General features: G+C 39.9%; 1 protein-coding gene across 1 annotated transcript in view; it reads right to left on the reverse strand.

The window, feature by feature from the left end:
• Positions 1-16,982, reverse strand: part of TENM1 (teneurin transmembrane protein 1) — a 781,733-nt gene that overhangs the window by 83,045 nt on the left and 681,706 nt on the right. The window contains exons 15-16 of the mRNA XM_014306575.2: positions 14,428-14,574; positions 3,049-3,265 (exon numbers count right to left, since the gene is read on the reverse strand). Of these exons, the coding sequence (XP_014162050.1) occupies positions 3,049-3,265; positions 14,428-14,574 (364 nt within the window). The remainder of the gene's footprint in view (positions 1-3,048; positions 3,266-14,427; positions 14,575-16,982) is intronic.

A 16,982-nucleotide genomic window follows, 5' to 3' on the forward strand; every position in this document is an offset into this window, starting at 1 on the left:
CTGCTGACAATGTTGCTGTAAGCAGCATTTGAAGGGTAATTAATTCAGTACCATACACTGGACCCTTTTTGTGGGCAATTTACAGGGAGTCAAATAGCTTGCCAGCAGCATGCATTAAAACAAAACAAAACAAAACAAAAAAAAGCCTCAGCAAAGAAACAAGCTAAAAACCTTCCTGAGAACAGAAGTCGACAAAAACATTATAATCTGCTACACCCTGCTAGATGCAGTAGGTTAAAACCATGCCTGATGTAAGGAAGTACATTTTCATTTATCCAGAATGTCTCTAATCTGCCTTTCAGCATGCCACAGTTTAAAAGGGAGTTTGTAAAAACCCAATGCATATGACACAGATTTGACATAACAAAAAGTCAAATGTTTTGCAGACATGTTGCCCCTTAACATTATTTTTGGTGTAGTATTTAGCCATGGCTCATGCAACATCCTGACTGTACTGTATAAGCCAAATGATTAAATATTAGACCTAAGCTAAAGTCCAAGATGCAAATGCAGAGGGATAGATGTCTCAGCAGCTGTCAGAACAACTAGTTTTACTATTTCAGATTATTTGGAAAATTCCAGGATATGGCAGAGACCAAACACGTCCAAGTATGAAGGACAGAGATAATCTTCACCATTTTTGATAGCTTTCCAAGATCTAATCAACACTGTGTCTCCAGCCAGATTCATGCAAACATCACGCATACTAGAGTTCCACTGATCTGTGGTATAGTAAAACACTGCACAATGTATTTTGAAGACTGAGAACACTGGGTAGATGTCTCTTCCTTAATGCTCCTAATGGTCTCAGAGATTTCTTGTAAAGGGAAATGGAAAAAAAAAAAAAGGCAGACAGGGCTTGGCAAAATTGGAGCACCAGTGGGAATGGATGGCAGTACTCTGAAATAAATACGTGCCACTATTCCATCCGATCCTTCCAACATTTCATGCTGAACCACCAATGCTATAAAATCAGCGCCATTGCAGGCAGCCATGAGTTAATATCATCTGCCTAGACACAACCTTTTCAGCAACAGCCCAAAGGAGATTAAAACCCCTCAAGCATTCTTTCCAGATAGGCTGGATCACAGATTTCTGATGTTTTTTACTGTAGCAGCAGTTGTCTTTCCATATTTTTTTCAGCAATCTTAATTCCCAGGAGAAGAACCGACACAAGATGACAGTCAGATTGGCAATGTCAGAGGAAGATTTCTGAACAGAAGCACCACAGTTTAGCTATTGCCTCTTTCAGAGACCCTGCTTATCTCTCATCCTTGAGTAAAATTCTGGCAGTTTTTAATAATATTTGACTTCTGGATGAACAATATTTAAACAGCCTGGAAGACTCAAGGATCAAGCAAAGTGTGGACTGAGGAACCCTTTGGGGTGCCCAGAACATTGCAGATTGATGTTGACAAACCTCAGGAGACACAGCACAGCACGAGTCTCCAGGCACTGCCCTGACTCCAAAGATGCAGCCACCCCCATCTGAATCCCAATGATCTCAAAATATCTATGAATTTGTCTACAGTGGGAGGAAATGGTATCTGGGGCGTCAGTGATACACCAATGCCAGCAGAGTCCTACTCCTCAGTGGCAGGAAGTCAGAAGCCATGGTGAGGGTGAGCTGCTGCTCCCATAGGGAACTTCACTGCTCTTCAGTCTTCAAAGGCATGGCAGGTATCAGGGTAAAGAAATGAAATACTCAGAAACAGCTTTTAAATCCAAGTTAAATCCCATCAATGATAGCTTTAAAAGATCAATTCCTTATATCTATAAAAGCACGTTGATGGGATTATGTACAATCTGGCTGCTAACATTTGCAGTGTCACAGAACACTGTACAGGCAACTTGAGCACTCACCTCCTCTCTGGGAACTTCCCACTGTGAGGCATTTTGATGAGGAAAATTTTTCAGTGGTGACTTTTGGTTTAAACAGCATAAAGAGCCAGCCAAGGACCCTGCCCCAAATACAGTGGCCTCATTCATAAGTGCAACACTCCAAGAGACCCACCAGTGGCAGGTGGGTGCTTCTCATGGAGTTCATCTTCATGGCCTATTGTTCTACATATTTATAACATCCTGTTATATTATTGATAGTGATTAAATGTTTAGGCATTTCAGATCAATAATGACTGTTTACAAATTTACTTTATTAAAAATTAATGCTCAAGAAAAAAGTGCACTAAATTTGTGTGCAGGATTGTGTTGAGGTTGTAAACTAAGTGCTTTGTAGTGTGAAAATAAAAAATTCTTATGTGCTTATTACTGGAACATGGTTTATCTAATGCGGATGTCTAGTTGACAGGGTAATGGTCAGGTGATGTGGATGATTTGTGGGTCTCTTTGTCAGCATGTAAGTTATAGCTTCCCAAGTGAACTGCAGCATAAAAACTTATGTGCCCCTCTACTTCAAATGTTCAAGAAAATATGTGTTACCAGGTTTTCTGAGCAAGTAAGTGCCCTTTTTCCACTGCACAGTTCCCTCCTGTTAAAGGGCAAAGCAAATCGCACAAACACTCAGGGAGCACTCCACTCTTTGCATGATGACCTGCAGCACAAACCAGTAAACTCCACGCTGCTTTATCAAGGTGTAGCAAAACCAAGGAAGTTTTTAAATTTATGTAAGTGACACATATTAAATTCATTGCACTGTAAATACCAATCAAATTGTACTGGGCAGAAAAGTAACTGAAGACAGCAGATGTGAGCCCAGCTTGTCCTCCTGCATCCTGCCATTATGTATGCACAGTGGGAAGGGCTGAACTTCCTCTGCTGATTTTACAAGTATGAAACAACTTACCTTCCACAACAGCCAGTCTTGTTAATAAGAGCAGTAGAGTGTGTTGGTGGGACACTTCCACCAACCAGACAGGTAGCACAAGATTCTCAGCTGCTGAGACTTTAAATTTTGCTATCCTCTTAAGTATTTTATGAGCACTGGCAAAAAATTTTCAGCTACCCAGGTATCCCCATTTTTTCCTGGTTAAATAATTAAATTGCTATTCTCAATATTCAGAAAAGTCTTTCATTTAAAAGAAGACTCACCTGCTCTCAAAGGAGACATCTCCTGGGATTACATGAGTGCTTTCCTTCCCAATAAGGAACCTGATTCGATCATAGAAGAGCCTTGGAGGATGCTGAGAGAAGGGTGGTTGGCTGTGCTGGATAAGATCAAGGGGATCAGGTGAACCCTGGCAGAGAGGACTTGAGTAACAATTGCTTTGCTGACAACAGTCAGGGTCTACACAGTCTGTCAAGCCATCTAAAATGGAAAGAATGGAAACGTCAGGAAATTGAGCAGTTCTGAGAATAAAGCAGCACATTTATTATCAGAGAGTACAGGAGGGATGTAATCAATGTGAAGGCATGCTGATTATGACACAGTCACATTCAATAAAGCATGCTTAGTCCAGGAGGGTTGTCTGTCATTAACACTGTATCACCTCACCAAATCCTCACTCAGTGAGAAAACAGAACCTATAAATAAGTGAAAAGGGAAGAGCAGGGAAGAGTGCTCCCTGCAGACCAGGCAGAAGCAAGTCACCACACTTCACCTGTCAGTGCAATGTGATCCACACTGTGCAGCTGCTCCCTCTAACAGCCCTTTATTGTCAGCACTGCCTGGTCACCCCAGGTGGGACATCCACTCACTAACCAGACCCCAGTAATGAGGTCTGAAATTTACCCAATTCTCCTAAGTGTCCCCACTGCAGTAAAAAAATTGTATTTTTTATAGTTATCTAACTTCTGCTTTAAGCCCTACAATAGTTTTACAAGTGGTTTAAGATATTTACTTTTCATTTATTGGTTGCAATACCAGAATGATCCAGAAAGGGCATAATTGTAACTACACTCCTGCAGCTGATACATGAATACACACTTAGATTCAGGCTCTATCCCAGTGACCAGAGAGTTGCAATCCTCTCCACAGATGTTTGCACCATGACAGCAATTTGCAAAGTGAAAAGAAAGCTAATTCTCCTCTGTCCATTTTCAAGTATGAAAAATAGAAGAAATAATAGATTTTTTTCAGAAATCTACATTTCTTCATGAACAAACTTGCAGCAACATTTGTGGGTGAAATTAATTAACTTAAATATCTAAAGCTTAAGATGAAAATTGCAGCACTGAAGTGCATCTAAATTAAGCACCTAAATAAAACTTAAAATTGGGCTATTGACATTTAATTGTTTCTACCAGCAGCTTAGATGTCCAAATTGGCTAAATTACATACTCAATCAGAAACAGATTTAATAGGAGATGGTAAAATGTCCAACAATCTTCTGCAACATCCACTTTATGACTTAGCAGCTGTGTTGCTCGCATCTAAAGCAAGATAAAGGTGTGTTATCCTTCAACAAAGACACTTTGTATTTCTAACAAGGTTGGTCTGAATAAATGCAGAGTCATCACATCACTGCATGGATCTCCCTTGTGTTGAAATTGGAATGCTATAGGATCAACATACTGTTGATATTTTCAGATATTTTGTTGATACTGTCAGATATTTTCAATTCATGCTTTGACTTTCTATGTTCTGTTTGTACCAACACTTTGAAGTCTATCAAACTGCACCTCAAGGGTGCTCTTGGAGGGAGCAGGGGAGCACCTGGAGTTTTGTTGCTGACTTTAATGGGTGCAAGACCAATCCCCAGCCAAGCCTACTGCTTTCTCAACAGAGCTCTGTGTGAATGCTCAGTAAATGGCAGCATAAAACATTCACTTTGAAAAGAAAGCAAAAGCCCTTCTACAGAACAAACACATATAATGAAATGGGCTTTCCTGGCATCTGAAAATCCTTGCCTGACCTAGAGCAAGATAATTGCTTGGCTAAGCAAAAAATATTAACAAATCTATCCTCTGCAACTGGGAAATCAGATAGAGCATGCTAGTTTTTGTAAAGATGAGCCAAGGGCAACTGTGGATAGCTAGCAACAATAATCTAGGACCCTCAGCTCCAGCAGAGCTGGCATGGCTACAGGTCAGTGTGTGCTTTCCACATTCCCCAAGTCCTGGAGACAACAGGCATTTGCCAGCAGCACAAGAATATCTTCACAGGGCAATGTTGAGTTTATTGACTTTGAATGTAGAAGTCACTTTGTATTCAGGAAAGCCTAGGAAGCAACTGAAATCTGCTGGGAAGTCAGGAAACGAAAACAGTAACGGGCCTCCAGTCTAAACAAAAGCACACGGGAAGGGATGGAGGAGTTCACAAGATAAACCAGAGTCTTTTTCAGTGTGTTCTGATGGAAAAAAAAGGGTGTTTGGGTTGAAACTTGAAGAGCATGCTTGGAACTGCAAGGAAAAAAAAAAAGTTTCATCTATTTTTTGTCCAAGGAATGAAGCTCTCTATATTCTTATTAAGAACTGAAAAGCATCAAGTTACAGATGCTTTTCAGCAGATCATCCAAGACTACAAATATTAAAGAATTCTAGTAGATCTGAAAATGTCATAAAGACATTGAAATCCCTGTGGTTTATAGTAGTGCCTCTGCCAGGGGAAGGGCTGTTGCAGTGACAAGTCTTGTTCAAGGAATCAACAGATTTTCTGGAAGATACCAATTTCTACAAGCTCACCACTGTCTACCTAAGAAACTTGACAAACTTTGGTCTAGCAGATTTTGTGCTAATCAAAAAAAAAAAAAGAGCACTTATTTCAGAATAACAGTATCCATGGGGAAGCTATTTTGGAGTCATTTATTCCACACTAGCAATTCTGATTAATTTTTTTCCTTGTCAACAAGCTATTAGATGTGTGAACTGAGCTGACCTGATTCTCTAATATATGTACGAAATAAAAGTGAAAGGTCACAGAAATATTAGAGTATGAAGGTCTGCCTAGGAAAGAAATAGCTACAAAAAAACCCACTTAACTATTTTGCTTTTTCTAATACAGTCCTCATTTTCCTCTGCTTCAGTCAAGAGCTTACATACCTGGTGACCAACACAGTGCATTCAGGCTGGACACAAAAAGAAACCAAAGAAAGAGAAAGCAGTTTTCCATCTTCCAGTCAGACTCAATTTTCCTCTTTTCTTTGCAGCTTACTTGTTAGCAACAAGACTGCCTTATAAACTCTTCCAGGTTGTGCTAATGGAGTTATTCTGGTTTGAATTACTTGCATCTGGTTTCATTTGCCTCTTCAGCCTCCCAGGGCTACAACAGGGAGGGTTTCCCATTAGGAGGGTGTGAAGTCCCAGAAGCACATCTGAAGAAGTCATTTTGAGACTGGTGTGAGTCCTAACAGTACTACAAATGTATGAAGTGCTGGATTCAGCAGGCACAGCTTACAGGCAACAAAGGCTACAAAGTCATCAGAGAAAGAAACTGCTACCCAAAATATCAGTACTAATGCAAAGGAGCAGTGTTCTAGGTCACACACCATCATTCATGGGCTCTCTTTCTCTCTCATGGTGTTTTTTTAAAAAATATTTTAGTTGATCAGACGAGAATTTATTTCAATCTCCTCTCACAACCATGCAGAATGAAAGAGAAGACATGTTAGGCTCAGAGAAGATGCTTCATGGGCAGTAGAGCAGGAAGAGCAGAAGCAGCAGCTTCTCTGTGCACCTTTAAAATCATGTATTTGGCCCAGACTGCCATGTGTATTTTAGGATAATTAACTACAATTATCTGAATAATGAAATTCCAGCTTTTCTCCAAACAACCAAAATTTAGAACAGAAACTGACTTGCATAGAACTTAAAAATATTTCTAACATTATGTGAAGAAGTAAAATAATAAAACACCTGTTTCAAGGCAAACAGGGAACTCTTAAGCCAAAACAAAATCTTTGTTCCTCTTTAGGCTCATTCAAGACATTGATTTTAAATTAAACAATTTAAAAGGAAAAAAAAAGCAAGAAAATCCAAATCTAAGACCTCAAAAGAAAACTCCATAATTTAGCACAATATCCATCAAAATGAGCCAGGCAAACCAAGCTGGTACAGAATCACAAGCTACATATGGAGTGAGGTCGTGATAATGCAAATTGTATTAATAAGTGCCCATGAGGATAAAATTTTCAACAAGCCAATCCTATTTGAAATTAGATTTTTAATCCAGGAGAATAACCCAGGGAAAAAAAACGAAAGAAATCTTGTTTATAAATTATGTTGTCAAATTCATGCACTTGAAAATGCTACAAATATATTAGTCAGTTCTTAACCAGTGGTCACAATTTCAGTTAAATTTCCGTATCAGGAACCAACTATTAAAAAGCTCACTGTGTTAGCAAATCAGCAGGGTTTCTTTTACATCTCAGGAGACAACAGCCAGGAGTATGAACAAACTACTACAAACAGCAAACACTGTAATTCATACAGCAGGAGATCCTTGTACACTGAAGTTTTTACTGTCAATTACCCCAAAGAGCATCACAGCATAGGTGCAGACTAAAATGTATTACAGATGTGTAAATGGTTTTGGTTTGTTACTACCATTTTAAAATTTATTTTATATGAAAGACAGGCACATTCACAGTACACTACAGACTTATATAATAAAGTGATTTACATTTTGATGAGTCTGAAATTATGGCTTCCCATCCTCCAGGTACCTTCTTTTGTATGCAAGGATAATGATGAACTGGGATTTTTGTTTTGAAAGTGAATTAGAAAATTAAAATATGTTTAATATTACTGCTAAAACAGAATTTACAAAGATCAACTTCAAGATAGAAAGCACTTCATAGTACTCTTCAATAATTTAAACAACCTCAAAGCAAAGGCAGAGCATGCCAAAACAAGTTCCTCTGTTTTCAGTCACAGCACTCCTATCTGCATTGCAATAGATCACAGATCTAGGACAAGATTTTCCCATTCCTTTGCTGGGGAATAGATTTTTTTCAGGAAGCCTTCTATAAGGAATGATATTAATATTTATTGGGTCAGGACTGTATGTCAATGGAATCACACGAAGTTTTCCATCAAACAAAATACCTCTTCTTGCTTATACATTTATATATATATATTCCTTCTTCTATATGATGGAAGGGATGTCACAATTGTTGTGAAATTAATCCTCAGCTATGCTTCTGCTACAGTCATAGCAGGCTCATGTTGTGCTTGGTACAGCACATTTTCTGATGTACACATTGGGCAGCAATCTCTCTTCTACAGGTATGATCACCTTTAGCAGCCAGAAAAAACTGGCAATGGACCTGTGGCTATGGACCTACCTCTCCACTGGCTACTTTCCATCAATATATATCTCTCTACTTTCTATGTCTGGAAAAATGCTGCAGAGCGAGTGCATTTCATATGTTTTGCATTTGAGCTTTCCATGTGCTGCAGAATACTTGCGTTAAGTTATCTTTAAAATAAAATAACATAACAGTTGGAAACAAAAAAGGCATTTTGTCAGCTCTAAGTTAATTGCAAGAACATTGAGCACGTCATATATTCTGTGCCTGATACAAACACCTGTCACCTACTTTTCAAATCCCAGCATCTCTATTCTTCTCAACCACCCTTGTAGTACTTGCAATTCATGAGCACAAATATGGCAATATCACAATAACTTGTTTCTGAAAATGGATCTGTGTCCACAATTGGTACAAATTGTCTAGATACAATTTCAGGAGCACCCAAGGACAGTAGAGAGGCACTGCATGGGGACACCAGTAAGGGGACAAAGAACAAAATGGTTCTCACCAACAGTGGTGACCTTCCCTACCTCACCAGTGAAGCATACAACAACCTGCACACAGCAGCTTCTTTTCTATTAAACCTCCGAGACACTTCATTAACAGGCTATGAAAATGAAAAATTCAATCAGACTCTACCTCCCGTGTTGCTGATGTTAGTTATTTTAATCAACCATCCTCTATCATTAAATTCTGGTGAGGAAAACACAGCTAGTTAGCAATAAAACTTACAATTGCTCTTCTTCTGCTTAAAAGTTTTTTAAATGAGCAGAGCTCTCACCCTTTCAATCTTTTTTCACACATGCAGAAGATGTACTGAAATTAACTACCTGGTTAATGTAAATGAACAGATTTGAAGTTTTATGGTAATTTCAAACCCAGAATAATACAAGAAGTGGTATAGGTGCTTATATGGTGCATGAACATGTATGCAGACATGCTCACAAACACATCCTAATGATGCACTTGCTCAGTGACACGAACATCTAATCTCTAGATTAGATATGTTGTGCTTAGTTTCGGGCACCACGACATAAAGCCATTAGAAAATGTCCAAAGCCATTAGGGAATGTCCAAAGCAGAGCTATGAAGATGGTGAAAGCCCTCTAGGAGAAGCCCAAAGAGGAACATCAGGGTCACCTGGCTTGCTCCTGGAGGAGACTGAGGAAGACCTCACTGTGGTCTTCAACACCTGCAGAGGGACAGACACTGATCTCTCCTCTCTGGTGACCAGTGACAGGACTTGGGGGAACACCATGCAGGTGTGTCAGGGGAGGTTTAGGTTGGATATTAGGAAAAGGTTCTTCACCCAGAGGGTGGTTGGGCACTGGAACAGGCTCTCCTGGAAAGCTGCCACAGCACAAAACCTGACTGAGTTCAGGAAGTGTTTGGATGACACTCTAGATACATGGTGTAATTTTTGGGGCTGTCCTGTGCAGGGTCAGGAGCCACACTTGGATGATTCTTGGGGGTCCTGTTCAACTCAGGATATTCTATAATTCTGTAAGTACCAATGAGTTTCATTTTCACTACTGCAGAGCGACCCAGAGGGGTGTGAGTGTATCAGTGCACTCGTGCTCCGTCTATACTGATCCCAGTGAGTGCAAGCTAGAGATGGAGCTGTGAGATCTGTGTTCAGAACATTTTCACAGAAAGTAAAAAATGGGATTTAAGTGTCTCCTTAAATATTGCCTGTGCTGACTTTATTCACCACAGGCTCAGTTCAGTCTAATTAGTGTTGCCAGGAATCCAAGCAAACGGAATCAAAGAGTAACTTCAGAAGAGACGAAGAAGCAGCAGCAGCAGCAACTATCAAGAGTCTCTAATGCTTATTCATATGCATTAATTCAAAGTGCCCAAATTTTATCCATAATGCATAGCGGGAAGCAGACAGTGAGGCTGTTAACTGGGAATGCTGGTGTTTATATAAGGAAACCCATCAGTGCACCTATGGAAAGGCTGTGAGTGCTTTACCCAGGGAGTACCAGCAGTGTTTGGCCTTCCACACTCGGGACAATACGAATATATCAGGGTTTTCAGAAACTCTAAGTATCCCTAGAGAGTCCTTGCTGCTCAGCAACAATGAAAACCATTCCCATCAGTATTATTTATATTGGGTAATAATAGCATATTACTTATATATGGACTCAATATCTCTGTGATGGATGGGTTATTAAAACGCCAATGGACGGGTCAGAAATACATCAATATTTTAGCAGCACTGGTTATCAACCCAAGGCTATGCTGAGTCATATATTTCCTTGTGCTTGCAAAAGCTTGGAGAATGCTACAATAACTGTCTGAAGTGACTGAAGGCATATTTGGAAAAGAATTCAAAGCTTGAAGTAAACAGCATTTTCCTTAAAAACAAACCAGCAAGATTGATTCATGAAAGACAAATGATAAAAGGAGATGCAGGCAAATTTAAAAGGGAGATCTGTATCAAAGAAACTAATGGGAGTGACAGGCTGCAACTTTCAGCTTGAGACAAAGACCTGTTTTTGCAGCAGCTGGGTAAATACATGTCCAAAAACCAGGCAAATTATAGCTTGGCTACAACTGAGCGGAGTGTGACCCATGAGTGCCCTGTGTGTCCCCACACCTCAGCGGTGTGTTCTGCCTCCTGCCCCAAGAAATAGGCACCTTGCCTGCAAAGAGCTCAGCAGAGCTTTCTAGAGATCTTCTGGAGCTACTGGAGCTTCCAATGAATCTAAATTAGTGGCAGAACAAGAGGAAATTACTTGCTCAGATGAGCTGAATGGCTCATCTTATAAACTGAAATCAAGTCAGTTGTGACCGTGAAAGAAGGAGGATAGGGAATGGGGAATTATGCTGAGGGAAGCCACAGTGAGGGAAAGGCCCCACTGCAAAGGACACCTGCTTGACTCCTTGGCATTTTTTAATGGACATCACACTGCTAACAGACTGCAGAAGCACTCCATGAGAGCAAGTGCAAACCATGCCATCGTGCATCTGTTATAATGCTAAGACCTTTCCACTGATATTTGTAGTGATATTTGAACAGGTAAACATGCCCTTAAGCCTGCAAGCAGGAAAAAGCTAACAGAGACTTATGAGCTGGAATGGGAAAGGCAGCTCTGCTACAGCCAGGGAACAAGTGCAGCAAATCCTAATGGGGCTCTAAAAGAAATTGTACTTTCCCTGCCCCTGAGAATAGTTCCACGTGTTTTATCTTACCACCAGCAGTAACTGCACTGAGGGGATCTTGGTGCTTCAGTGGCTGCAGGACCAGGATGATTGTGAATATGCTTACGGTTTTTCTTTATATGATTATATCAGTTCTTAAAATATTAATTCAAGACCTTCTCCCTCCCAAAGGGTAAACAACAACACTAACTCTTCCTCATGCCAATTAAATGACATTAGTGAATCCTTATGGTTGGGACTAACCTGTTTTGTTTTTTACTGTGTCTCTGAATGTGGTTTTGAATGATAAAAATCTCACGCTTTCTATCCCTGAAAGTACCATGTGACAAATTAACTGAAAAAATAACTTAAAACTACACTAAATTATCCCTTTGTCTAAGTCCTAAAATTAGAGTTTGTTTGAAATGATAATTCCTGAACTTTACTACAGCTTTGTTCTTTGGTGGTGACCTCCTCTTCATGAACATGAAGCACAACAGGACTGAGATATAAATGTTTGATTTAAACACAAATGGAATGATTAAGACCTTTGCTAGGTGAGAATTCCATGATTTGGCCTATAAAAGGGCACTTAATTATCTCTTGGGCTACGTGTTACTGACTATGTCATATCCTAAGGCCTTAGGAAGCTACCACCTGTCAGCTGTGTTTAACTCCCCTCAGCTGCAGGTGAAAATGCTAATAACTTCCATCCTGATGGACCTACTCCAGGTGTGTAGCTTGGGGGATGAAAACTTGCTATGCCATTGTAATATTCTCATATTCTAAGGCTCAACCTCCCAGCAAACAGGACTTAAGAGGTAATGTCACACCTCCTTCCCAATTCCTGATTTTCCTGTTGTGTTGGTATACAAACCCTGAAACACACAACTTCTGATTTCATCTAACACTGGTATAATTCCAATGACTTTAAGGGAATTTTACTAATTTATACTCATGCCAAATCAGGTCCTACAAACTTCATATATATATATACATAAAGAAGTGGTTATAATATGTAGATATAATTTTCTTTTCTTACAGGAAATTGTGAAGAAAACTTAATTACATTTAGCCCATCTGTAGTAGTCAGATTAATTAAATATTTCTCTCTGCACTTATCTCTAATTTTAATGTCAACAGAGCTGTCCTAGTCCATGTTATGTTCCCATTAAAAAGGGAAAAGAAAATTGCTTTTAAAACCTGCAGTGAAATGATGTGAAGTGTCTGCCTTAAACTGACAAATTCAAGGAGATTTAAAGTGCCAACTCTTCCAATAACTCAGTGTTATTGCAGAATATAAAGCACCCAAAATCACAGTACAGGGCAGTTTATACAGAGCCAGTTCACAAGAGTGTATCAGAAAATGCTTTCCATACATTAAGGCTAACCAGGGCTTAGTGGGCAGATCTAAGAGCGCAGTGAGTCAGAGGCTCGGGCAGCGGGGGAGAGCAGCGACAGATGGGAGAGCACAGGGGGCAGGGACACCAGCTGTGGGACCTTGTGTGACAGGGACACACTCCAGTGCAGGAGAGCACAGACACTGGGCAGAGACAGGGTTCTTGGACCTCGTGGAAATAAAGTGGAAAAGGAAGGATATGAGAGGAATAAGGAGATTTTGAATAGGGTTCAGAAATGAGGGAGCCTTTGCCAAAGGACAGCAGGGTCTTAGAGCCCACAGGATACAAAATCAGAAGGTCTCAAAATATATCTGTAAATGAGGAATCATCACTGAGTCAGAATGTTTCTATTGAGGTCCCACAGTGACCTCAGTTTTTGGACCTTCATCAAGCTTAATTTATCAATGACCTAGAAGAAAATAGACAATCATCATAGCAAGGTTTGCCCCTACAGTCCAGTGTAAGATCTTATCCAGGACACTGATGTGGTCTTTAGGTGTGACACAATAATATAATATGTATTTTAATACATCTCAGTGTACAATCTAAGGAAAAAGAAATTAACCATGTTTTGGGCTGATCATATAATCATAGAACTGTATGGGTTGGAAGGGACCTTAAAGATCACCTTGTTCCAAACCCCTGCCATGGGGAGGGACATCTTGCACTGTTGCAGGTTTCCCAAAGCCTGATAAAACCTGGCCTTTAATCCACTCTCTGCTGCTCAGCTCTGAGGATGGGACAAGCACATGGTAAGGGATGGTAGCAGGTGAAGGAGAGAAAAGCAATAGTCCTTGACCATTCAGTAAATGAGAATTCCTAAGACAGACAGGAAAAATAATTAACTCTGAGAGAAACCAGTCAGGAATATTGCGGCTTCTCTCCCACTGGCAAGTTTGAAATAGAGCTGGATGTTTTTTCTTAAGAAAAAAAAAGCTCCAACTCTTGTATTAGAACAAACTATTGGAAAGGAAGCAGAGACCAATGTATGAAAGAACTATGTTTTCCCCAGCAAACCTAAAACTTATGCAACCTTAGAGTGAAATCAAGATCACAGAGGACTGAGGGTAGCACTTAGTACCAAATGCCCTTATTCAACTGATAGAAAGAAGCAAATGATTATTTCAGTACAGGGCTCTGTTTACAGTACTTTCCAAAATCTCTTCTGCACACTTTCTACACTAGTTCCCTCAACAGTCCTTCAAAAGTACGTCCAGATAATCGCAAGAACTGTGCTGTGTCTCAGTAGAAATATTAAGAGGGACTAATGTTAACAGCAACTGCAAATGTGCACTTTATGCTTGCATATATATTAAATTAATAATAATAGAAGACTAACTGGATGCATTTTGACAGGCACAGAGTTTTTTTTCATTTGGGTGTCTCTTGGCTGTTTTTTCTGAAAGACTGACAGAATTATGAGGAAGAGTGGAAAGGAGATACAGGAAATTACTTATTACACTTTTGTTTTGTTTTGCTTTTTATGAGAAAAAAAGCAAGTACTGGGATGGTAAGTATGGCCACAGATATTTTCTGCCTTCAGTAGCATCTGGCTCAAGGGTCTGTTTCCTCACAGTGTTACTTCGGATGAAGTCAGTGGAACAACTGTCTTGAGCAAACAGACAAACATTGACATTTTGTGATAAAAAGGAAAGCATACACCAAAACCATGGATTTAAATGGCAGTCAAGGATGTGACAGATAAACAGAGACACATGAATTATGTATCATACCTCCATCATTGTCCAGGTTATCTGCACACACCATTTCCATGACAACGTTACATCCTGAGCCACTCCAGCCCACTTGACAAACACAGTGCCACCCATTCTGATCAAGAGTGCACCTCCCATTTCCATAACAGAGACCTGGGCAACCATCTAAAAGAGAAAGTATGAAAAAAAAAGCTTTCATGAAGGGATATTTTCTCTTATTTTACAGTTGCAATTATGCATTAAGATTCCTACTTCTAGCACTATACTTGCTGCCTTCAAATGTTCATAGCTTGAGAGCCACTTACATTTCTGGCCAAATATGGAAAAATCCCCAACTGTGTCCTTCCATTTGCTTGCCCAAAAGTAGTTTCTCAGTGAGGAATAAGGATTTTTAGTGTTTAATATTTTGTGCACAGGAGTAAAGTGAGTAAAGTCATGGTATAAAGTTCTGAAGTCATGTCCATCTCTTTCTCTATTGAAAAATAAACTATAGTTCACTAACAACATCACACACATAGTCAAGATTTATATCAAAGATACACATGGAAAATATTGTCTAAATGATAAACTGGCATCTGTGGACATAATCCTACACATTGCAGGGAGTGGAAGTGACCTTTTTATTCTGTTCATAAATACTCATCTGACTGAGAAAAAGCCAATTTGATTTATGCTACAACACACTCTTCCCACAGAAGGCAATTGAGGGAGCACTGCCTTCCCGTTCTGCTTTCTTCCTTTAGAGCTGATTCCAACAGGACCAACACATGCCCCTTGGTGGTGCTGATTCTAGATCAAAACTGGACCAAGGACTGTAGCATCCTCTCAATTATAGACTTGCAAGCTCTGAATCAATAGTAATTTGGACATTCACATCTACATTTCTTGCCTGTAAGAGTGAGAGAGGAATGGTCTCTTGGATGTGTACACTCATGTCCATCTGCTTGCACGGTGCAGCGCCAGCTCAGACATTTCTCAGATCCTCACCATGTCACACATGGAGCCAAAGGACAATGGATAAAGCTTGGCAGTAAGACTGACAGATTGAGTGGCATCACTTCTTAACTGGCTCCTTTCTTTTTGCCAGCATGGACATACAGGGTCTGAAAGCCCCTATGCACCTGATACTGATCATCAACACATAGGTGTTATCAGAGAGAGGGCTTTTTTGAGGAGGAAAGAAGAATCAGTGCCTGACAGCCTCAGGATCCTCCAAATGGGGGGAGTCTGGTCTGTCAGGCTGTGATTCACAGCCCCACATGCAGCACATTTCCTGGTAACTTTACAGGAGACACATGATCTCCCTCCTTCTCACCCTTGGCACAGTTTATCAATCACATCTGCAAATAGAGGGATCAGAGAGTCTGACTCTCTTGCTCAGAAAAACTGGAGATGGGTGGCATCATTTTCTCACACTAAGTTATGGAAGATGCCTACTCCAAAACAACATGAACTTGGCAACCACCAAAGATATTATAAAAGCTTCTTTCAGGGAGCTGGGGGAAAGGGCAGGATCTGAGAGCTCTTTGGGTAATGTGGACGTTCTTCCACTTCCAATCACTGTCCTGCTGAGTTAATTAATTTCTTGTACATTATTATATTTTGCTACCATGTATGGTTACCCTCTAAGTCTATAAATGCAATAAAATGAATGCTTATGTGCTTTTATTATTATTTAATTCCAAAGAAGTAAAATAAGAAACAGAAAATAAGCACTGAGATCTTTCTGAACTCATGGCTAGTTTGGTATTTCAGTGAGCAACATTTTTGGAAGGGGCTGTGCACCACTGGTGTGGGCCAGGCACAGGGAGTGCTGTCACACTGGGAAGGCTCTCACACTGACATGAACGAGCAGGACCTGCAGCAATGCATGGGAATCAAATGAACAGCACCAGACACAAAGCCACATCAAACTTAACTCTTGTATCAAATGATTTGAAGAGAACTAGATCACATCTGGCACAGACAGCTTTAGAAAACAAGAGCATTGCTCTAGCAAAAGCAACTTACTTCAAGCATAAATGACAAAAGAATATGTTTTTTTACTTCTCATGGGAGACAGTATCAACACAAGCTTTTTAGCAAGTCCTCAGCTCTGGCATTACTTTGGATGGTAAACAAGAGCAAAAAATGCATTTGCCTAACACAGCACATCAGATGGCCCTGTAAAACATGCTTACATTGCTACAACTTAGCAAATTAGTTGAGCACATTACTTATTAAAAACTGCACTTTCTGCTGTAAATCTCTGTGTGTGCGTATATATCTATATATATTTCCATAAACAAATGTGTCATCTATTCTGGGAACCTAGCAGTACAGAAACTCAAACAAAATGAGTAACAGAACACACTCCATTCCCAATACTTTTGTATATTTTCACTATTTTTTTGGAATGCTGATATGAAAAAACTTACCTTGAACAGCATCTAAGTAGTGAGCTTAAAAAAGAAAAGAACAAAACTGAGATGGATCAAACTTCTGTACCAAATGAAAATACATTTGCTTATGGCTTGACACCTGGTGGTTAGATATCAAATGTCTCCCTCTTCCTGCAGGCAGATCTATTCCTG

This window comes from Geospiza fortis, unplaced genomic scaffold, assembly GCF_000277835.1.
Source record: "Geospiza fortis unplaced genomic scaffold, GeoFor_1.0 scaffold157, whole genome shotgun sequence".
In the NCBI taxonomy this organism is placed as follows: domain Eukaryota; kingdom Metazoa; phylum Chordata; class Aves; order Passeriformes; family Thraupidae; genus Geospiza; species Geospiza fortis.